The following is a 13,735-nucleotide window of genomic DNA, read 5'->3' as shown; positions in this document are numbered from 1 at the left end:
CCGATTTGCTCCCCCGATTATTTTCTTTTCTATTTCGGCCGATTTGCTCACAGTTTCTGCCGATTTGCGTCATCGGTTAGTCTATGTTTCCCGATAGATTAATATCCTTTGCTATTGTAGATGAAAACCAATACTTTCGAGGTAAATATGATCTATTGTTTTTATCTAATCGGTTTCCCCTTTTGCTTTTTTCAGGTTCTTCATTGTGCCCTGATTTGCTAATAGGTTAGTTTTAGCCAATTTTATTCTGTTTGTATTGCATGTTGAATTGAAATGTGTTTTCTGTTGTTGGTTAGGCTTAAGAAATGCATGCCGTTCGAAGTTGTTCTCTCTTCTCTGCTAATCTTCGATTTCTGTTTGTTCTGTTGTAATTTTCGAGTCCTTTTCTGATCTTCAAAACCGCGAATGAGATTTCTTCCAATGTTTGTTTGTTTAAGTGCCTGAACTGAGTAGCAAAAATAGGTAAGATCATTGAGTTCTTTTGGTCCTCTGAAAGTAGCAAAAATAGGTAAGAATGCTGCTCAAGTTTTGTCAATTTGATTTGCCTTTTGCATCTTGCTCACTCTTGATGCTCTATAAGGAAAAGAAAGAGACGGAAAATGGGAGTCAAAGTAAATGGAAATTGTATTGAGAAATTGTGGTGGTAGAGACTAAAGAGAGTATTAGTGGTTATAAGAAGGTGGGGAACTGAAAGAGCGTCAATACTGAGGAAAGGCTTAAAACTTGATATGCAAGTGATTATAGGTATAGACCATAAATCCATGAGATAAATTGAGCTTCTAAATATATCCGTACAACAGAAAACCCTAATAGAACCTTAAAGCAATATCCATTATTCATCCTTGTTGGAAGAGATTGTCTTTAGAGTTAAATTGCATATACCCCTCCTTCCTTGAGTCAAAATAGATGACCTTCCCAATGAACAGAGATTATGTCATTGATCTAGAATTAAAAAGCTCATCACCAAGTTATTTCAATCCATCAACTTATTGCAATCACTAAAACACTTATAAGGTGTGTAATGGAAAAAACATAAGGCTCAAAGATGTCCGATGAAATAATTTAGTGTTAGAATTTGCAATTTGTGTATCCAAGGCTTGTTCATTTGTTTTCTGTGTCATAATCATGTTTAAGGTGTCATGTATTTATTATAAGTTTTGACATTTTAAAAATAAGTGGTGTTATATTGATTTTGATATGCTTTTGTGCTTGTGTAATATTGTATTTTAGCTATTTTTCTTGTGTCTGTTTAGTAACAATATTATCTCTACTTTTGCCCATAAATTTTGTCGTAGTCTGGTTTTATTTTGTGAAACTTTTTGATGTTGAACAAAAGTTTCCAAATCTTTATTGAATTAAATTAAATTATCATTCATCTAACTAAATTACTCCCGACTCATTCAGACAATAATAGTGCCTCAAATCCTCTTTTGTTTGTTTGTTCTGTTGTAATTTGGTCATCTGAAAGTAGCAAAAATAGGTAAGATGAAAATGTTAGATGATAACGAATGTTCAAAACAATTTATAATGTTACGAATATTGAATTTCATGCTGAGTGCAGATCAGTGAAACTAGAAGCTGTTAGATATCGAACTGTGTAGTCTGGCTTTTGGGGTTTAGGGGTGAAGATACTGATACTGGTACTTAGAGGTCTTTCATGTATTCCATTTTTTCTAAATAGTTAATTAGGATGAACAGAAATATGATTTTTTTAAGATATTAAACATTTTGGAATTTGACAGCTTGTTATTGATTGAATAGGATGTTTGATATGAGTAAGAATTTCTATTTTCTTTTTGTGTTTTAATCTATGAATTTGGGCAAAATATGAATTTGAGTCATATGTATATAACTACTTTGTTGTAAATTACGAATAAAATTTGATATTTTCAGCCTTTGATAAACAGAAAAGCTAGTAATATCACAAGATTTTGTTGGTTTGTTCTGGACATTGTTTTGATAGTCTGCTGGAAAATGTTATTTTAGTTTGTTAGTGAGTATAAGATGAAACTGTTGTGGAAGATGAAATGTTATTTTAGTCTGCTGGACCTTGTTCTTGATTTGTTAGTCAATAGAATTTGTTATTTTAGTTCTTTTGGACCTTGTCTGCTGGAAAATTTTGATTTGTTCTTGATTGGGACGAGTATAGGATTTGAAGAGCATGTGTTTTGAACATAGGCCATGATAATACAAAGGAAAAAGTCAGCCATTAAAACAAGCAAGTAATTACTTTCAGTTTCAAATAGCATTCAAAATAGGCTTTCCTCATTTGCTTTCAAAAAAATGCTGATGTTATTGAAAAAACTTGTAAAAGCAAGTAATTAATTTCATTAAAATACCTTACCTTTCAAGCATCACTTTTCATGCCCTTCATGATGTTTTAGGGTGAAAGTTTGTAATCTATTTACCAAAGCTAAATTATAATTATATCTTTCTTTATATGACATTTCACCGACCAAAGTAAACTAATTTAATGTGATTAATTGCTCTCTTTTTATTATGGTTTACGTCACTATCGCTCAAACCATATTAATTTCGTACACTTTTGTCTCTAATTTTTTTTACATTGGTATTTAAATTATTTATCGATTACTATTTTTAGTCAAATAATTTAACGAGTTTAAAAAATAAATAATCCATCCGATTATTATTTTTATTCATATTTAACAATCTTAAGATTTGCTTACCTAGTTTATTACTTGTATAATATTTGTCATGAGAGCAATTTTAAGTTAAAATTGTCACTTAATCCAATTTAACAAAGTAAAAGGATTAAATTTTTAAAATTATAAATAAATAAATTAAAATTTAAATGTGTAAAAAATATAGAGACGAAAGAATAATTAAACCAAAAATGGGGCTTGTGACCTAATCTATCAAAAAAAAATTCTTCATGCGGCAAAGGTTGTTATTATTTAAAATAGTACAGGTAATTTATTATAAATTCGATGTTTAATTAAATTATAAATATTATGATACTAATAATGAGAACATTATTAATAACATAAATATAATTGTAATTATTATAATTTTTATCTTTAATATTAATAATTTGAAATTAATAATAAACATGAAACCTGTTTGTTAAGTATTAATGTTGATATAATTATTATAATTTTTATCTTTAATATTAATGTTGATATAATTTTATGTGGAGAGAATTATATTTTTATATTAATTAATAAAAATTATCATATATATCTAAAATATACGTAAAATTAAAAGATTATACATACACCAACAATGTTTTTTAGGGTAAATAACATTAAACCAACAATTATACATACACCAACAATGTTTTTTAGGGTAAATAACATTAAACCAACAATTATACATACACCAACAATGTGATTTTAGGGTAAATAACATTAAACCAACAATTATACATACACCAGCAATGTTTTTTAGGGTAAATAACATTAAACCAACAATTATACATACACCAGCAATGTTTTTTAGGGACAATAACATTAAACCAACAAGTAATTTTAGGTCAATTATACATACACCAACAATTAATTTTAGGTCAATTATACATGCTTTATAATTTCTTTATTGTTTGGGTGATTCATAAAGAAATGAAATTAAAGTTGCAACGATATCATTTAGTATCAACTATTTTGCTTCGTGTGTTCTAAATTTGTATTGTTTATTTTTATTTTATAATGTGTAATTGCAACTTCAATTCATTGATAGTGTGTGTTATAATTTTAATATGTTGCAGTAATGGCTCGTCTGCCTTTAATTGCACAAAGTGTGAGGCGTAAAAGAATTGGTCTTGCTTTGACATTATGGTTGGAAATCTGTAGAATTGCGATTTGGTTCTTATTTAGAATGGGTGCCAGCCTTAGCCTACAGACTTATCAACCAAGGATTAGGTCCTACACCTTAGATTTTTATGCAAAACGGGATTATGTGAAGAGGCTTGTATATGCTAGTGACGAGACTTGTATTGAACAAGTTAGGATGAATAGAACTGCCTTTTGTAAACTATGTGAGATGTTAGAATCGATAGGGGGATTGAAGTCGTCAAGGTTCATGCTTGTTGATGAGCAAGTAGCAATGTTTTTACATATCATCTCCCATCACCTGAAAAATCGAGTTATCAAGCATCACTTTAGAAGGTCCGGGGAAACTGTAAGCAGAGCATTTCATAGTGTTTTAGATGCTGTCATACGCTTACAAGATGTCTTATTTAAAAAGCCGGAGCCAATTACAGCCGACTCTTCTGACACAAGGTGGAAATGGTTTAAGGTAGTAGACTGAGTTTTAGATATAGCTTGTACAACATTTAGTTGACTTAGATTTAAATTAGTATTCTAACACAAGGTTTTATATCATGTGATATAGAATTGCTTAGGTGCTCTTGATGGAACCCACATAAAGATTAGGGTGCCAACAGCTGATAAACCTAGATATCGAACCCGAAAAGGTGACATAGCAACAAATATGCTAGGTGTTTGTACACCTGATATGCAATTTGTTTATGTTCTTCCTGGTTGGGAAGGTTCAGTTGCCGATGGACGGGTGCTCCGAGATGCCATCAGTAGAAGACATGGACTTAAAGTTCCTCATGGTACAGTGTATACTTAGAGGAATTTGAATTACTCATTAAGATCAAACTTTGTTTGCTGAATTAATCATTTTTTAAAAAATTATTTTTTAGGTTGTTATTATCTAGTTGATGCTGGATACACAAATTGTGAGGGATTTCTTGCACCATTTAGAGGACAGCGATATCATCTGAACGAGTGGCGTCAGGGTTATCAGCCAAGTTCTCCGCAAGAGTTTTTTAATATGAAACATGCCTCAGCACGTAATGTCATTGAAAGATGCTTTGGCTTATTAAAACTTAGATGGGGAATACTTAGGAGTCCATCGTTTTATCCTGTAAGGGTGCACAATAGAATTATTATTGCATGTTGTTTGCTCCATAATTTTATTCGAACCCATATGAGTATTGATCCCATTGAAGCGGAGGTGGGAGAAGGATTACCTACTAATGTGGTGGATGACGATGAACCGAATATCACAAATATTCATCCATCGGATGCTTGGGCAACTTGGAGGATGGAACTAGCCAACCAAATGTTCGATGAATGGCAAGCATCTAGAAATTAGTTAGGTTTAGGGACAAATTCAGTTTGAATTGATTTGTTGATGTTTTTTTATGTATAAACTTTGTGAAACTTTGGTGGTCTTTATGAAACTTTATGAAACTTTGTTGAATTATAATGTAATTATCTTTTCATTAAGCATGTGTTATAAATTTAAATTTAGTATTGAACTACCGATATAATATTATAAACTGTTCACCCAACAATTAAATGATATTCAAAATAGTAAATAATGTTAATTTGTTTTTTTTTAAGAACAATATGTCAGGTGTTCCACCAACGGGTGCTTCTTCTCAAGCTTCTCGAGGAAGCAAAAGAAAATGGGTTCCAGAGGAGGATGCAGCCTTGGTTTCTTGCATGGTGGATTTGCACAATGTAGGAACATTTAATGCTGATACCGGGTTCAAAGCCGGTTATTTGAACGAGCTAGAGAAAATGCTAGAAAAGGCTTTACCAAGAGCAATGTTGAAGGCGAAACCAAATATTGAATCTCGGATTAGGTGCCTAAAAAGGGAATGGTCAGTCGTCTACGACATGCTTAATGGCCAAAACAACAGTGGTTTTGGTTGGGACGAGCATAGGCAGCTCGTTGTTGCTGAAGATGGAGTTTGGGAATCCTATGTAAAGGTAAAATGTATTTCAAGTATTTATTTGTTTTTTTACAAAACTTATAACTAATATGATTTCCTCATTTTTTTTAGAGTCACAAAGAAGCCTCTCAGTTCAGACATCGTTCTTTCCCTTACTACAACCAGCTTACTGCCATATACGCAAGAGATCGGGCGACTGGGAAAGACGCTCAAACAGCTGCTGATGTTCTTGAAGAAATACATGCTGAGGATGATCGTACTACAGGTATGAATGAAGAGAGAAACACATTCTATGACTGCGAAGCTGACGTCTCTTTAGACGACATGGATGTTTCCGGTATGGATCCGCGAGGAGATAGAGATCAAGGGGGTTCCTCATCTTCAAACAAGAGAAAAAAGAAATATGATGCTCGTGATAATGTGTATGCTTCATTTGAGGAGGCTGCCACCTTGTTGGGGGAAAAAATCCAGGCCGTTGGCGATCAAATCAGTAGGACTATGGCCTCCGAGGTGGTAGTTCAGCAGAAGTCTGAAGAAAAGATGGAAGAGAAAGCTTCAAATTTATATTCAGCCTTATGGTCAATTGAAGGTTTAACCGACGATCAGCGGTATGATGCTTTGAGTAAAATTCCCGATCATCCAACTCAAATGATCGTTTTCTTCAGTTTACCTTCTGTTGCCCGATTGGAATGGGTCAGAAGATTTCTTTCTCACCATTAAATATCAATGTTCAAACTTTTTGATGTTGTAAAACTTTTGAACATATTGATTATGATGTACAATTTCATTTTCATCTAACTTTTTCTTAGTATAAGTTAATTATGTTTATGCAGAATATAATTTTCAAGTTATATATTTAATAATAATTATGTTAATTTATATCTTACAGTATCATATATTATGATTTGAGTAAATTAATATAAGAATATTAATTATTAAGAATTTTTTTAAATTATATAGTTTAATTAAAATACATTTAATAATAATTATGTTAATTTATATCTTACAGTATCATATATTATGATTTGAGTAAATTAATATAAGAATATTAATTATTAAGAATTTTTTTAAATTATATAGTTTAATTAAAATACATTTAATAATAATTATGTTAATTTATATTTTACAGTATCATATATTATGATTTGAGTAAATTAATATAAGAACATTAATTATTAAGAATTTTTTTAAAATTATATAGTTTAATTAAAATATATTTAATAATAATTATGTTAATTTATATTTTACAGTATCATATATTATGATTTGAGTAAATTAATATAAGAATATTAATTATTAAGAATTTCATTAAATTATATAGTTTAATTAAAATATATTTAATAATAATTATGTTAATTTATATTTTACAGTATCATATATTATGATTTGAGTAAATTAATATAAGAATATTAATTATTAAGAATTTTTTTAAATTATATAGTTTAATTAAAATATATTTAATAATAATTATGTTAATTTATATTTTACAGTATCATATATTATGATTTCAGTAAATTAATATAAGAATATTAATTATTAAGAATTTTTTTAAATTATATAGTTTAATTAAAATATATTTAATAATAATTATGTTAATTTATATTTTACAGTATCATATATTATGATTTCAGTAAATTAATATAAGAATATTATCCAATTAAGAATTTCATTAAATTATATATTTTAATTAAAATATATTTAATAATAATTATGTTAATTTATATTTTACAGTATCATATATTATGATTTCAGTAAATTAATATAAGAATATTATCCAATTAAGAATTTCATTAAATTATATATTTTAATTAAAATATATTTAATAATAATTATGTTAATTTATATTTTACAGTATCATATATTATGATTTCAGTAAATTAATATAAGAATATTAATTATTAAGAATTTTATTAAATTATATATTTTAATTAAAATATATTTAATAATAATTATGTTTAAATATGATTAAATTATTTATTATTGATAATAAAAATCTTATTATAATTTAAATAACAATAACAATAATCATTTACCAAAACAAATTTCTGCTAAGGGTATTCTAGTCATTTTAGTTTTTTCTATTATGCTATTACACCTCTATTCCATTCAACCAAACACAAGATTACTATTACGCCTCTATTCCATTACATTCAACCAAACAGTGGATTAGCTATTACACCTCTAATCCAATACACCTCTAATCCCAATACACCTCTAATCCAATACGCCTCTAATCCAATACAGCGAACCAAACGTGCCCTTAGGGTATGTGTCAATTCTAATGGTGAGGTCAATAACATCCAAAATCCTTCAAGGAAGACATGGAATCTTTCCGGTGAATTTGAACGCATCCAATTGAAGCAAGGATATAATGCTGATCTTTCTGATGCAACAATTTTGGAATTAATGAAACCAAGCAGTTTGGAAGTAAGACCCTGGACTCCTTCCATGCATGTATCTGTATTGAATTAGATTCTTGATATGAACTCTTAGTTTAATGCATGCTCTTGCTTTTACCGTTGCACAGAATGCCTCGACTCAGTCACTATTCAGTATGTTGTACCGGATTATGGATGGAAGTATTGAAAGAAATAAGAGAGATTTGCCTCATGTATGGCATTCAGATTATATGCATATTCTGTATTTCCTTATCATGCATGGATATTTTTCCGCTTGTTTTCGTTTTCTGACACTGCTCTTCATTCAACTGTATTTCATTTCTTCCCAGTACCTTTTTTTTTTTTTTTTTGGTTTTCTAATGTTGCGTTTTTCTCAGTTTGTGGCATGTCTGTTGAGAAAGATTGTAGAAGAGATAGAGTGGCGAGTTTCAACTCGTGCAGAAAACTTAAAAAATGTAAATTGCGTTGGAACTTTTTCCCTCTTACAGAATGTTTTCTAATATATTGTGCATGAATAATGGATATTTATATTCTTGAAAAAACTCCCTACAGAAAAACAACCTCTATAGGGCTCGGGAGGAAAAGTATCAATCAAGGATAAGAGCATTTGAGACCCTAGTAAAGGGAACTCTGGAGGAAAATAAGGTACTTGACAATTAGTTTAGGGTATGTGTATTTTTTTTTGCGCCTTTTGTTGTTTCCCGTCTAAATAATTCTGGAACTGTTCTGTTTGCCGCAGGTTGCTTTAAACAAGCTACAGCATATAAAGGTGTGATTCTTATGTCTCTTTTACTTAATTTATAGCTTATTTTTATTCTTAATTTCTTCTAGTTATGTGCATTTAATTTTCTAAAGACTCCCATTGACATAATATTCTATCGGTTTCATGCATTTGCATCTTTCATATACCAGAAACTCAAAATTGCACCTAATTCTTCGAATTGCTTAATTTATATTTACTATTGTTTAAATTTCCTAGAAGGACAACATACTTTTTCTTTGCATGTTATTTCCACTTATATCTTGTGTGAAATTCAACTAGTGATCAAGTGTGATTCATTGATACTAGGGAACTTGATAGTTTAAAAACTTTCTTGTGAAGGAATAGCACTTCAGTTTAAGAAGAAAATTTGATGGATGATTTAGTTTGTATTATTTAATTCAGAAAATTTATAATAGGTTTGTTCTAATCTATCTAAAAAGAAATGATTTTGGGTCTTTTGCTTAAGTACTTGCCTTGAGCTGTGATACTTTTATGTTAGCTTAAATGCTTAATAAGGCAGGCTTTTGGAACTCCAGACTACAATTTAGAGAAGACTAAATTTTGTTCAGTTTGGTTGAAGTCAAGCTAAGATTGACATGGCCAAAATTTGACTAAATCGTTTTTTTTTTAATTTTCATTGACAGCCTGAATACCATGCCACTTTGTGGTGCTTTGCAAGGAATTGTTGTTTTTATACCAAAAGACAGATTCTGTCCGTAGGCATTTTTATATAATTGCTTTGCATGTTTCTTGAGAATTGCAGATTGAAAAGAGCAAAGTGGAGGAGATGGGTAAAGTTGAAAAGCAGAACTTGCTTCAGCTTAAGAAGAACAATATTCAGAATGACCTTGAGATTTCTAGGCTAAGAAAGGAACTAGAAAGCAGCAAAGAGATGCATGAAAGGCATTGTCTACAACTGGAAGCTCAGGCTGAGGGTACTAAAGCGGTGTTAGAAGTGAAGTTAAAAGAACTTGAGTGTCTTCTAACTGATTCGAAGAAAAAAGCAGATGATATTCAGTCATTTTCTGAATCCACACAAAAGAGATGGAAAAATAGGGAGTGCAGTTATCAGAGCTTCATTGATCAACAATTTGGGGCTTTAAAAGTTTGTTCTGTTGCCATGTTCCTTCAATCTGATGTTGATGGATGGCCCTATAACACGAAGTTTTACACTGTTTAGGGATTGAGGGAAATATCTAAGTCCATCAAGCGTGAAGCGCTAAAGACAAAAAAGAGCCACTCAGAGGAACTTAATCACTTAGGTAGTGTTGGTTTTTCTTGCTGTTCTTTTGGCTTGGTATGCCATCTAGATTTCATGTTCTTTCTATGTTGGGTTTGAACCATTTCTCATTGTGTGAACCCTTTCCTCAAGTAGGAAAAAAGCTTAAAGGACTTGTAGATGCTGCCGGGAATTATCATTTGACTCTCGCTGAAAACAGAATATTGTACAATGAGATTCAGGATCTGAAAGGTATATTGTATATCTTAGTTGTTTGGGCTTTGTTGCCAAGCAGCTGAAGTGATTTCTTGTTTTGTATAGGAAATATTAGAGTCTATTGTAGGATAAGGCCATTTCTTCCAGGGCAAAGCAAGAGACAAACAACAATAGAACATACTGGCGAGAATGGTGAACTGGTTGTTTCGAATCCCTTAAAGCAAAGAACGGATGCTGGATGCTCATAGACTCTTCAAGTTTAACAAGGTCTTCAGTCCAGCAACTAATCAAGGTTTTAAATTTTTGTAACTTTCTTCCTTGTCAATAATCAATTTCATTGCTTAATTGCTACATAGTCTTAGCCATGATATTCAATACTGCACCTTATATGTGTACACTCTTCAATTTGTACGTCTTCAGAGGAGGTATATTTAGACACCCAACCATTGATTCGATCTGTTCTCGATGGGTACAATGTTTGCATATTTGCTTATGGTCAAACTGGCTCAGGAAAAACTTATACAATGGTTAGTTACTTAATTAACATCTTTTCATTTGAAATATGTAGTCTATTTTAAACTTTTATGCTAAATCTTATGCATTTTTTTCTCTTTCCAGAGTGGACCCAATGTGTCATCTAAAGAAGATTGGGGAGTCAATTATAGAGCACTGAATGATCTTTTCCAAACCTCTCAAAGCAGGAAAAGCTCCATTATATATGAAGTTGGTGTTCAAATAATTGAGATATATAATGAACAAGTTCGTGATCTACTTGTCAATGACAGTTCTCAAAGAAGATATCCTTTAGTTTAATCTTTTGGATCTCATTTGTTCTTTAATTTCTCAGTTCTGGTCTGAAAAATCTACTTGTCAATGACAGTTCTCAAAGAAGATATCCTTTAGTTTAATCTTTTGGATCTCATTTGTTCTTTAATTTCTCAGTTCTGGTCTGAAAATTTAGTTTCATAACTTATCTTTTACCAAAATTTATCATTATGTTACCTTCCTGATTTACAAACCAGCCATCCTCATTCTTAATTTTATGTATTTGGTCTCATAGTTACGCGTTATTCTTTTTCACTTTTTTCCTGTTTTAAATATATATGTTTTTTGTTTCCTTTGACTTGCACACATTTGGTATTTGGAGCCCCAGCCAACCAAATGGGTTAGCTGTCCCTGAAGCAAGCATGCATTCTGTAAAATCAACCACTGAAGTTTTGGAATTGATGAATATTGGTTTAAGGAATAGGGCTGTTGGCTCTACAGCACTAAATGAGAGGAGTAGCAGATCCCATAGGTTATAGTTTCACTTACTATTTTGTATCTAATATGTCTTGTTATTTGGAGTTCTGTGCCTAATGGATTTCAGTAAATTACTATGTGCAGTGTTCTCACAGTTCATGTTCGTGGCACGGAAATAAAGACTAATGCTGTTTTGCATGGTAGTTTACATTTGGTGGATCTTGCTGGCAGTGAGCGGGTAGATCGTTCTGAAGCAACTGGAGATAGGCTTAGGGAGGCACAACATATAAACAAATCTCTTTCTGCTCTTGGAGACGCTATCTTTGCTCTGGCACAAAAGAATGCTCACGTACCATATAGAAATAGCAAACTGACTCAAGTTCTCCAGAGTTCTTTGGGTAATTTCATTTCTCAAATTTTAATTCGCTAGTGTGGCTTCACAGATCATTCTGCCCAATAATATTTTACATATTTTAAATGATCTTTTATCTTATCTTGCTGACATTGTCCTTGTCTCATAATATCAAACTTTAGGTGGTAAGGCAAAAACCCTTATGTTTGTGCACCTTAATCCTGATGTAGATTCGTATTCTGAAACCATAAGTACCTTGAAATTTGCTCAGAGGTTTTCTGGCGTTGAGTTAGGTGCTCCACAGACACACAGAGAAGGGGGAGATATCAAAGAACTTATGGAACAAGTAACCGTCTTTTCTCATTGCCCCCTTTTCCCAGAAGTTAATGTAGCATATGTGTTGGAACCAAGTAGCAATTGTTAGTACACAATGGAAATATTCTCTGTTTAATAATCTGCCATTTCATTTCTGAACTTATATTTATCTTGCAGGTTGCATTCCTCAAAGAAATCATCACTAAGAAAGATCAGGAGATTGAGCGTTTGCGGTTACTTAAGGGTAATGGCAATGGTATTAAGCATCGTATGAGCTCACTTAGGGGACACTCTAGGGGGAATCCTCAACAAAGCCAGAGCCTCTCTAGACAGCAAAGCTTAGAAAATTATGAGAAAACAGCCTCTGATGCGGACAAGTGCTCAGTTAACGGTGATAAGCATTCTGAAGCTGGCTCTCATTGGTCGGTAGATGACTCAAAGCTTAATAATGAATCTTCTGCTCAGACAAACCTTGCTGGAACAGATTTGGGTCAAAATACCAATGATGATATTGAACTCTTGGCCTTTAGAGATGGAAATTCGGAGGAGAGATTATGTGATACATCTGATGATGATCTACCAATGGGTGGTAGCCAAACTGATGGCTCAATTTGTATTGCTGTACAGTTGACTCTTTTTCCAGAACCATCCAAATCTTCTGATAAACAGGAGAAGGTTGGCAAATCAGACAAAGCCGAAAAATCGGATAATACAAGGAAGTGAGTATCCTTCAATTCCTTCAGCTTTTATTTTGAGTAGGATCTTTGTTCTGGATTGAGTTCTAGGATTTAGTTTGTAATCATCTATTTTCGGGATCCTGGAAACTAAAATTGCTTATAATTTCCTGAAAGTAGTATCTAATAAGTTGCTTGAAAATAGGTCCACCATCCCACCAAAGCTTCCACAGCTGTCCCAGAAGGTGGTGCAAACACACGCCACTTGATTGTCGATGTCAATAAACGCCTCAAAGGTTTTACCGAGTAGGTAAATTTTAAATGGTATTCTATATTTGAACTGTTTTATTTTCCATTTTCTCATTATGTTAATTACTTGGCCTTGGTGCTTGAGCACCATCGGCACCAGCTAGCCTTGGTCCTCTTCATTTCATGTTCTTACTGTTTGGTTTTCTTGCAATGCAAATCAGGTGCTAAGAAAATTACTGCTGCAAGCACTGGCAGTTCTTTGACTAAGCCCCTGAAACGACGATAGTGATTCAAATGTATGATTATAACTTAGATGGTAATAGAAATCTGAGTCAGCCTAATCTATAATTATAGTTACAGCTTTACTATGTTTTTATTGTCTGGAGGTTGTTAGTAGCTTCCATTTACGTTATTGGAAGGTAAATTTAGAGAATTAACATTTCACTTGTAACACATTACAGACGTAAGGGGTCATCTTCACTTGGATTCTCATCATATTGCTTGTTTGTATATGTGTCTAAATAGGCTAAGAATTCTTAGTTAATAATTTAATTTTAAAATTTTAAGAATTATCTATGCATTTTAGGCTAATACCATAT

At 31.7% G+C, this 13,735-nt stretch overlaps 2 protein-coding genes and 1 long non-coding RNA gene across 4 annotated transcripts; all 3 read left to right on the top strand.

Moving 5' to 3' along the window:
- Positions 1-4,184: 4,184 nt before the first annotated feature.
- LOC121224329 (uncharacterized) lies at positions 4,185-4,763 on the top strand. The gene is made up of 3 exons (XR_005921947.1): positions 4,185-4,254; positions 4,351-4,576; positions 4,667-4,763. It is a non-coding gene; the product is annotated as an uncharacterized lncRNA (long non-coding RNA).
- Positions 4,764-8,276: 3,513 nt separating this feature from the next.
- Positions 8,277-10,122, top strand: LOC121203327 (kinesin-like protein KIN-14J). Its single transcript, XM_041108044.1, has 5 exons — positions 8,277-8,318; positions 8,484-8,561; positions 8,659-8,751; positions 8,846-8,875; positions 9,633-10,122. Exons 1-5 carry the CDS (start codon positions 8,277-8,279, stop codon positions 10,047-10,049), a joined length of 660 nt encoding a protein of 219 aa, XP_040963978.1. The 3' UTR covers positions 10,050-10,122.
- A 608-nt stretch (positions 10,123-10,730) lies between these two features.
- On the top strand, positions 10,731-13,631 carry LOC107944604 (kinesin-like protein KIN-14J). Of its 2 annotated transcripts, none has more exons than XM_041107444.1 (7): positions 10,731-10,831; positions 10,923-11,601; positions 11,691-11,944; positions 12,081-12,244; positions 12,391-12,932; positions 13,093-13,193; positions 13,358-13,631. In XM_041107444.1, exons 2-6 carry the CDS (start codon positions 11,408-11,410, stop codon positions 13,154-13,156), a joined length of 1,218 nt encoding a protein of 405 aa, XP_040963378.1. In that variant the 5' UTR covers positions 10,731-10,831; positions 10,923-11,407; the 3' UTR covers positions 13,157-13,193; positions 13,358-13,631. The 2 variants fall into 2 exon arrangements, with proteins under 2 accessions (XP_040963378.1, XP_040963379.1); XM_041107445.1 differs by having other exon boundaries at positions 13,093-13,197.
- Positions 13,632-13,735: the final 104 nt, after the last annotated feature.

This window comes from Gossypium hirsutum, chromosome D12 (genome assembly GCF_007990345.1).
Source record: "Gossypium hirsutum isolate 1008001.06 chromosome D12, Gossypium_hirsutum_v2.1, whole genome shotgun sequence".
Taxonomy (NCBI): Eukaryota; Viridiplantae; Streptophyta; class Magnoliopsida; order Malvales; family Malvaceae; genus Gossypium; species Gossypium hirsutum.
This window is presented reverse-complemented; position numbering and strand designations above follow the sequence as displayed.